The sequence below is a fragment of the Camelina sativa genome, chromosome 4, assembly GCF_000633955.1.
Source record: "Camelina sativa cultivar DH55 chromosome 4, Cs, whole genome shotgun sequence".
NCBI lineage: Eukaryota > Viridiplantae > Streptophyta > Magnoliopsida > Brassicales > Brassicaceae > Camelina > Camelina sativa.
Window position 1 is genome coordinate 21,709,463 of NC_025688.1, and position 9,703 is coordinate 21,719,165.

General features: G+C 38.1%; 3 protein-coding genes across 3 annotated transcripts in view; 1 reads left to right on the forward strand and 2 right to left on the reverse strand.

Moving 5' to 3' along the window:
* On the forward strand, positions 1,304-3,269 carry LOC104781696 (protein GIGAS CELL1-like). The gene is made up of 3 exons (XM_010506423.2): positions 1,304-1,517; positions 1,774-2,177; positions 2,484-3,269. The coding sequence occupies exons 2-3, from the start codon at positions 1,788-1,790 to the stop codon at positions 2,868-2,870; spliced, it is 777 nt and encodes a 258-aa protein (XP_010504725.1). The 5' UTR covers positions 1,304-1,517; positions 1,774-1,787; the 3' UTR covers positions 2,871-3,269.
* On the reverse strand, positions 4,401-5,984 carry LOC104781697 (SUMO-conjugating enzyme SCE1; the record flags this gene model as incomplete). The annotated part of the gene is given in 5 exon segments (XM_010506424.2): positions 4,401-4,717; positions 4,816-4,929; positions 5,028-5,180; positions 5,666-5,749; positions 5,892-5,984. Coding segments are annotated over 5 exon segments (483 nt in total). The 3' UTR covers positions 4,401-4,654.
* Positions 6,913-9,703, reverse strand: part of LOC104781698 (FT-interacting protein 1-like) — a 3,830-nt gene continuing 1,039 nt past the window's right edge. Inside the window, exons 2-3 of the mRNA XM_010506425.2 lie at positions 9,571-9,626; positions 6,913-9,472 (exon numbers count right to left, since the gene is read on the reverse strand). Of these exons, the coding sequence (XP_010504727.1) occupies positions 7,121-9,442 (2,322 nt within the window). The 5' untranslated portion in view covers positions 9,443-9,472; positions 9,571-9,626 and the 3' untranslated portion in view covers positions 6,913-7,120. The remainder of the gene's footprint in view (positions 9,473-9,570; positions 9,627-9,703) is intronic.

Consider the following 9,703-nt stretch of genomic DNA (forward strand, 5'->3'; position numbering starts at 1 on the left):
TGTGTTGTTTCTAGATAATACAAAATGGTTATAATTAGATCACAAGACAGGTAAAATACTTAACTGTAAGTTATTTTTCTTCCTTTAGAAACCACCAAAGCTAGTCAATGTTATAATTAGTTAACGCCTAATCAGTTACAACTTAACATAATAAAATGTAAAATTCATTCACCGTATAAATACATGAAAATGCAAGGAAGCATCAATCCAAACCATTAAACAAAACACAAAAAAATGGCTTGCCACAGGAATCTGATAACTCTTGTGATACTATCGTCGTTCTTGAACGTAGCATTATCTCAAGACGGTGTAGTGATGGGCAAGAATATATACGCATGGGACTTGTTTCCAACAATACGTGTGTACGTAAGAAACGATATCGGTGGTTCGATGTTATATTCTACTTGTCGTAATAGTAGGATGGAGACTGATCTCGTTCACATAGATTTTTTGCCTGGGGCGACGAGATTAATGACTGAATTCCTAAAAGATTTATTGTGGGGAGGAGATACTACGCATTATTGTGTATTTAGATTTGGGGGCGAAAGACGTCGTTTTTTTATTTACAAAAATCGCAGAGACAATATTTATGGAAACCAATGCAGAAACTGTTATTGGTCTGTTAGAAGGAATGGACTTTGTGCTCTTAATTCAAAAACCAAAAGATATGATATCTGTTATTCTTGGGATAAATAATAAGCTAAATTATATGTTTACTGTATTGAACTCATGTTCAAATTTATGATTATTATTAGCCAAGCTAATTGGTTAAATTGATATATATGTGGTGTGGTGTTTGACTCTTGACTTGTTTGTTGGCTTTGAAGTTTTTTTTTGCTAATACAAACCACTTCAAATCTATACGAAGATGTAGGTATAAACTCCAAAAAAAAAATTTATCATGAATTCGGACTAATTAATATATATTGATAAATTAATAAAAATGTACTAGTAGTTATAAAGTTATTTAATTAATACTGTAAAAAGAATTTCACGAGTGATTAATTATTGAAGAAAAATGGTATTAAAAAGTTAAAAAAAAAACTAACACAAATCAATTGGTGATTTTTAGATCGGGGACGTGGCTTGGTTTTAATTGGTGAGTAACGGTCAGATCTGTAAACGGTGGATGATCGGTAAGGCGTACAGAAACACAGGTAGGGTCGTCCGTAGAGAAAGAATACTTATTAGGGTTTTACAAGGGTGAAAAGGTAAAATGGTGAGGTTAGGCGTTTATCCCGCCCGCCTGCGATGCAAAATTTGAAATTTGATTTTTGGCTCACACATGTGAGTGAGAGCGTTGTGTGGTGCATCTTCTCTCGCACGTGCGAGAGGATTTGGATTTGTTTCCTCATTATAAATCCCGCTCAGGAGACGACCTTCAAAGAATTGCCCTCAGATCGTCACTCTCCCCAAGAAAAGCCTCTCTCTCTCTCTCTACTCTCTCTCTCTCTCTTCGAAGAGACCGTTTTGGAGTTTCATCAATTAGCTTTTTATTGAAAGAAGAAGATTCAAAGGTACGAATCCAATAGTTGTTTCTTCTTAATTTGATTTTGAGTGAGTTTTTTTAACGGTGTTCTTTGTAACTCTCGATTTGAATTTGTGAGAGATTTTAGATTCGCGATCTCCGTTTCTTGAGTTCTTTCTGTAATTTCGTTTCTCGGAAGCGGCGGTTGATTTCAAATGTTAAAACCCTAGGGTTTCTCTGGGGATTTGTGTTTTCTTCGATCGATCAATCAATTCTCTAATTGATTCTCTATTTGTTGTTTACAGCGACGTTATCAATAATGCCAGAAGCAAGAGACAGAATCGAGAGGCCAATTGATTACTCGGTTATATTTGCCAACAGAAGGAGTAACGGTGTGTTACTTGACGTCCCAGATTCACAGCTCAGATTGATTCAGTCTCCGGTTCTGAGATTGCCATCGGATTCTCCAGGACCTGGTTCAATTGGTCGAGGATCTTTGGTTAGAACAGGCGGCGGTATTGGGAGAGGCAATTTCAGTACATGGAGACCTGGTAATGGGAGAGCTGGTCACACGCCGTTTAGATTAGCAGAGGAAAGAGAGAATATGCCAATGGTGGCTGCTAGACGTGGGAGAGGTCGTGCTTCACGGAGTCCGTTGCCTTATTGGTACCCCAGAACGCCTCTACGTGATATTACTCACACTATGAGGGTAAGGAAACTGACTCAACCCCATTTGTGTTGAATTGTTCTGTTTACGATAATCAGTTTTGTTCTGGCATTGGTTTTTGCTTTGCAGCTTGGTTAAGTGTTTGAGATGGACCTATGGTTTTTAGCTTTGTAGTCCTCTTTTTTTAGCTGAGTATAGGATTCTGCTACTTACTTGATAGGGTTTTATTTTGTTTCTTAGTAATCATACCAGGCTTGCTTAGCCTATCTGATTAAGCTGAATCATAGATGTGTTGCCATAAGGCTTGCTTAGCCTGGCGTTTATTTTGTTTACACTCTTGAACTGCAGGCTATTGAGAGAAGAAGAGCAGCTGGGATGAGAGTAGACGATGGCCGAGATGTTGAGATCCCAACTCATCAACAAGTTGGTGTTCTTGAATCTCCAGTACCAGTGTCAGGAGAAGACAAATGCTCAATGGAGACTCCTGGTCCATCTGTGGGAATCAAGCGTAGTTGCCCACCTTCAACTGCTAGAGTTCATAAGATGTTGCTTGACATCACTAAAGAGATCGCTGAGGAAGAAGCAGGATTCATCACACCCGAGAAGAAGCTACTCAATTCTATTGACAAAGTAGAGAAGATTGTGATGAAGGAGATCCAGAAAATGAAGTGCACTCCTCAAGCGAAGAGGGAAGAGCGGGAGAAAAAGGTGCGGACTCTTATGTCAATGCGATGATCATCCACACTTAGGAGGAGAGAGACCAGAGAGGTATCCGCTTAAGATACCTGCACAGTGAGTACATCATCTTCTGATGATATCATAGATCATCTTCACAAGTTCGGTGAATTTCTTAGACTTTGGTATCATTTTCTGATGATTTGACTAGAAAGCGTCAATCATCTTTTGATGATTTTATAGGAGAGTTGTTTCGAGAAATCATTGTTCTGATGATAGAATAGATCAGGAATCATCTGCTAATGATGATATCATAGGAATGTTAATTCTTTTTGACAGTCCCCACATTTCATGTTTGTGTCTTCACTTGTTGACGATTTAGGCTTGTAGAAGAATTTCATCCATTTGTATTACTTTTGAATAATTGAGTTGTATATAACAAGTACCGATATTTGGTTTAATACTTGAAATTGCTGATATTCATTTGCCTATTCATATATCTGTAGACTTTATCTCGTTCCTGAATCACAGCTTCTGCAAAGTACTCTTGAAAAGTTTACGAACTCAATTTTTGAACGAAAAAAGGTCAAAAAGATTGTAAACGAGTTTAATTCAAAAGCACTTAGAGATTCAGATGTCTAAAGATAATGATGATAAGTCTATAATGACCTGCAAGTGTTAAATCTGGTTTCAGTTTTAGACTTGTCTTTACTTATTTGATTTACAAATCGGATTGATTTGATTAGTTTTTGGAAACGAAGACATAAAAACTAAGGGGTGTTAGTGGATTAAAGATTTTAATTGAGGCAGGATATTAGTGGATTTAAAAGTCTAATGTATTTGTGTGGATTTTATAATGCATATAAGGTGGATTTGAAAGTTATTGATAATGTATATTTGGTGATTGTTATGGATTTTTTTAAAGTTATTTATAGAAGAAAAAAAAAAGAAAAAATTAGCCATAAACTGTATTATACACCAAAACCATATTAAATTAACAACACCCAGACTTTTACATTGAATCCAGGAAAAAAAATGGTGCGATTATTACAGATCATGAACCCATAAAAAAAGTAAAAGAACAAAAAAAAAAATCTCAAAAATAACACTGATGAATAAGTGTGATTATAGACATATGCTTTGTGGAAGAAGAAAAGACATTGAGCCCAGAACAAAAAAGTGTGATTATATTATAAACCCAGAAAAAAATGAACCCAGAAAAAAAAAGTTAAAAAACACAAAAAAAAAATTCTCTAAAATAACAGAGATCTGATGAATAAGTATAATTATAAAAAGATTGAGAAAAAAATTCAAACAATAATATGTTAAAGACTAGATCCATATAGAGAGAGGAGAGAAAAATGAAATGCTTGAGAAAAATATGGTATTGTGTTTCTTCATATTTTTTTGAAGCAAAGTATGTTGAAATCCAAAATCACACAAAATCCAATAAATATTAAATAACACTAGATTTTAATAAATTTTTTAAAATGCACAATTCAATAACACATGATTTCTAAATATATCAAATTCTTTTAAAAACCATCATCCAATAACACCCCTAACTTGGTAGAATTTGGACAACAAGCGTAAGTGACAAGAGAACATAGTTTATGTATTATATAGAAGTAACACCAACTGAATCCAGTACCACGAATATTAACAGTTAAATAGAGAGAAAAAGAGAGTTTTCTTCGAAAATAAATAGATTCCAGGAGTCTTAAAGGTGCCAAAATGACGAGTTTTCATTCACCCAATGACATCTAAACACAATCACAATGACACGAAGACGAGAAAATATTCAGAGTTTGTCATCAGTTTTGGTGTCTTCTCTTTTTGAGGTTTTAGACAATAGCAGGATACTGCTTGGACTGCAGCTTAACCCTTTTCTTGTACTCAACTGGATCCTACACAATCACCAACACAAAGTTACAATCACTCGACTTAGTTGCTATGTTTTCGAAACATATTACAAAATCTTTATATTGGTTTCTCTAAGGTGTACCTGACAGAAGAGATGATAGCCATCAGTCTGTGCAGGGTCAGCGGGATTAGGCGTGTCAAGTAAATCCTGAATACCAACAAGAATCTGCTTCACGGTGATGGCTGGTCTCCATCCCTGTCGTTATACACATAACAAAAGGAGAGCCTGAGTACAATAAAGCTGGCTTTGTTCATGGAGAAACGCAAAAGAAAGAAACAGAAGAGAGTACTTACGTAGTCCTCGTTAAGGATGGAGAGACAAACAGTTCCAGATGGATAGACATTAGGGTGGAAAAACCCTTGAGGGAATTTGCATTTCGGAGGTTTGCTTGGATAGTCCTCACTGAAGTGCATCGTTAATGGAAAGAATCCACCTTCCCAATCAGTCTGCAGCAGAGTCAAAATTAGCAATGAAGATTCACAGTACTAACAATCGCTCTTGTACTACTACTATTAGCCATGTCAAAACCATGTCCAAGATACACAGCAGAGTTCAAATTCAGTGTCATTTTGAAGAACAAAGTTTTATGCATCAATTCAGAACATCACAAGTAAAAAAATGAGATACACATTTACTCTTTCTACTAGAATGACTCATATATGGTTCTGTGTACGGTCAAAAACACATCATATGAGAGAAACAAACAAAATCACAAAAAGAAGAAACTAGTGAAGCTTCGAACTTTTTAGACATAAAAGCATCAGAAGATGATACACAAAGACTTCACAGTCCAAAGCAGAGGTAGATGAGAAAATCATAAACCCTAAATTTGTGCAGAGTTTTTTAGAAATGGTTTCTACATGTACCAATCAGAAGCCGACAAGCAGAACATGAACCCTAATTTCAGGATTGTACAGTTAACAATACTTACCCCAGCTTTACCAGGTATAGTGCAATGCCACACCATTAGATTCACAGTACCATCAGGCCCCGTCTCTGGCTTCGCCACAAAACCCTAAATTTTACCATCACAACAAGAAACAAAACCAAAATCAGGATTCAAATAAAGCAATCAAAACAAACCCAAAACCCCATAAATTAAGAAGAAGAAAAAAAAAGAATTGGAAAAAAAAAATTAACAAACAAAAATCACGAACATGAGGATGATTCTTCCTCCACGATTTCCTCTCTTCAGCTAAACGACCACGAGCGATTCCACTAGCCATATCTCTCTCTCTCTCTCTCTCTCTCTCCTCTATAGAATCTCACTCTCTCTATAAGTCTCTCTCTTGTGATTTGGCTTCTCAAATCTCTATCTCTCCCTATATAAATATACTACTTCGAAGAAGAAGAAGAAGAAGAAGACAGATTGGGGAAAAAGGAGAAGAAGAAGCGAAGGAAGTTACAGATTTGCCCCTAGTAAAAAGGTTAAAGAAGGGGTAATCGGAGTATCCTACGGTCCAGATTTCGCGACGAATAAATGTCCTTTCGTCCTAAGCTCCTCCACTTTAATGGATATTGACCGGTCAATCATTTAATTTTTTTTTAACCAATATATCAATTTTTTTTTTATAATCAGAAATGTATATAATAAATAAATAAAAGAAAAAGTCAATGGATAAATGTGGCGTGAAACCTACGCGATGAAACCCCCAACAACAAAAAAAAAGCTACCAAAAAAAAGATTCTTCTTTCTAGCGTATCCCATTTGTCACGTGGCCCATTACCAATTCTGGGCCCTATCCTCTTTGTCTTCTTAACCCTTAAGCTACCTTCAATTATTCCCCCTTCTTCTTCTTAATGTTGTTGGTCGGTGTAGAATAAGATTTGTTCTAATCAACAACAAATGTTGCAGGCAACAAACCAAACTTGTTTGTCAAAACTTGTTTGTCAGCGAGCCTTACTTGTACGATGTCTGCTAGTATGCTGTTTTTCTACCTATTATATTGAAGCTAACAGATATATATATATTCCCAATTATGAATTTTTTTCGTTAATAAGTTTATAACCCAACTTTGGATGAATTAGAAAAATGTTCTATTTCTTACCAAAAGACCAAACCCATTATCAACATCTAATCTCAGTCACACCACGGCAACCAATTAACAGCACCAAACCGCGTAAAGCTCCAATGATACACATAGGCAGCGAGACTATGACTTTCTAACCAGAGACAAAAACATCAAAACCACACAGATATGCTTCTTTACTACTTTCAAACAAAAAGAAAAAGTCTTAAGAATATTAAAAGACAGACGAAGACATCATAACCATTACCAAGATACCAAAATAAAAGAAAAAGAAAAAAAGTCATCATGACATTTTTAAACAAGAACAAACTAAACAAGTTCTGGACGAATTTTTCTTTCAGATTGGTAGCAGCAGCTCAGAGCATGCAATCAGTTCTTGCAGGAAGCCTCCTGAAGAAATTCAGAGGAGGAGAGGGCAGTCTGTATCTGAACCTCGGATGTCTCAGAACATAGATTCCTATCAGAAGAGCCACAACCTGGAAAGGTGTCACATAGAGAATCACTGCAGCAATCAAGCAGAATAAGACAAATAGCGCAGTTGCACGCGGATCACGCCAGCTTAGCAAAGACTGTACCCTTTCTCCTTGTGTTGCAAGATCACCAACCACTGTCTGAATCCTCCCAGCAATACTCCTCAACCTGTCATACCTCATCCTGACAATGTCAGATGGTCGGGAAGTAGGAAATGTGTCGAATTCTTCATCAAGCTCGTCCGGATGGGCTGAATCAGCGTGAGAGAGACGTGTGTCCATGTGAGGAGGATGCCTCGGTCTCCAACGGTAATACCATACACCGATTAGGAAGAGGTAGAGGAAGATGGTGGGCAAGATTAGTTCCGGATACAGCACAAGGATTATGAACAAGAGATGGATCAAGACTGTTGTGATCGGATTCTTCCAGTTGCAGATCTGTTCAAACCATTTCCCTACTGCGATTAACCCACTCAAAACTCCCATAATCCTGAAAAAGTTTGCTTTGCTTCTCCGCATACTCCACATGTGAGAACCCACATCAAGCATATACTCAACTACTTCTTTCCTTAGAGGCGGTTCTGCTCTGGTCAGCCTCATCGACACAATCTGAGTCGCTTGATGCCTCAAGTTATCAAGCTGGCTAACCGTTAGAGGATGGATGTAGTGCATCTTCGGTAAGAGAGGCAGTGAGTACATATACATCATGTTGAGCAATGATGAGCAAGTGAACCTCACAGCCAAGTGAATCTCTCCCATTTTCTTCACTCCGTTAGGATGTAGCACCAAAAGAGGGTATGAGTGTGTGTAAACTCGATCAGTCTCAAGAGTAGAAAGCCTGATTCTTACTTTCCCAATCCTTGAATCTTTTGCTCCTCCGTTCTTCTCAGCTCCATGGAGATGGCAGTTATCAAAAACTCCAACTGTAACAACAGTACAGGGATCGAAAACCTCCCAAGTATACTGCTCGTTCCATCTTGGGGTAAAGCTGTCGATGATTGTCCGAGTTCGAATCCATTTCTGACCGTACTTCGCCACACAATACGCATCCGTGGTTCCCCTACCATCTTTCGTCTTCATAGGCATCAGACCCGTCGCATTTAGTATCCCCAACTCCAGCACACCGATGTTAGGCTTCCATAGTTGCTTTGCTGTTGGTCTAAGATCACTGCTATAATGCGTAGACTCATCAAGAACGTGGTACCCTCCTTCCAAACAAATTCTCATGTGAATCCTGCTAGCGAATTTGGTCTCCTTCTTCTCTCCGTCGACCATAATATGCTTCTCGAGGTTATACCACCTGCTGTTCACCGGCCTGTGGTCAAATCTTCTGTCCAAAAACTGCAATGGGATGGCACATCTGCCCAAGACCTCATCTTTGTTTGGAGCAACTCTGTCTTCCACGCTGAGGATCAAAGGTTCCTCAAATGGCTCTGCGGCTACAAACATCAAATCCTCATTCCACATCGGATTAATAGTCCTGCTTTGAGACACTCTAGTCCTCAAGGCCTGGTTCCCCATTATTGCCTTTACATAAACCTCAGGATATCTGCCCTTATCTCCGGGAATCAAATCTTGAGCTTCGATAACATTAACCCTGAGGTACCAAAGCTTAGGAGAGAGATAAACCTTGGAGCGGATGTTGGCAAGAGCATCAGATCCACTAACAGTAGCAGCATCGGAGTGCCAAGCTTCAGGGAAAGCTTCATCAGCTTGAGTACCAAACCAAACAGCAAGCATAAGCTCTCCCCTAACTTTATCACTTTTCCTATCCTCAAGCCTATACCATTGTGGGGCGAGGGGACTGTCGGGAGGAACTCTCTTAGGTACTTCGTTCAAATCAAAGACAACACGACCAATCAAATCATCTTTGACAACATCCTTGTCCTTGACAGTAGCTTCAAGGAAAGAAGCTTGAATCCTATCTTTAGAAAAGGCGAAAACTTGATTCCACTCAGGGTTAGACTTCTTCTCGAAATGGCGTGTGGTTCCTTTGTAGTTGCCGAGCTTAACCTCAACATAAGGGTCACAACTACCAGTCAGGTCTTTACCAGGTAACTCCTTTGCCTTGACGACACGAACATAGAGATACTGCATTTGCTCAACAAGGTCATAAGTGCTAGTAAGCTTATCACCAGAGATTTTGCCACCGCCGAGATGAGGTCTCGTCTCCTTCAAGGAGAAATCCTCAGGAGGTGGTCTCTGCATCTTGCAGACCTTGAGAACAAAACAAAGTTCCTTCACAAAACCAAACCAAAAAAAAAAAAAAAGGATTATTACAAACATTCACATTCAAAACTTCTAAAAAAAAGGGTAACAAAAGATTAGAAACTTACAGATAAATCGGTGGGTGGATCGGAGAACAGAGCTCTGCTTTCTCTACTTGAAATCACTAGATCCGAAACAAAACAACACCATTTAAAGGAGAGTTAAGTGAAGAAAAATGCAGAGGAAAAAAAAAAAAAAACT

What these genes read in the sequence shown, in the direction of transcription:
- LOC104781696 (XM_010506423.2), top strand. Translation starts at nt 1,788, where the DNA reads ATGCCAGAAGCAAGAGACAGAATCGAGAGGCCAATTGATTACTCGGTT. An exon ending in ATATTACTCACACTATGAGG is followed by an intron (nt 2,178 to 2,483) that starts GTAAGGAAACTG and finishes CTTGAACTGCAG; the next exon opens with GCTATTGAGAGAAGAAGAGC.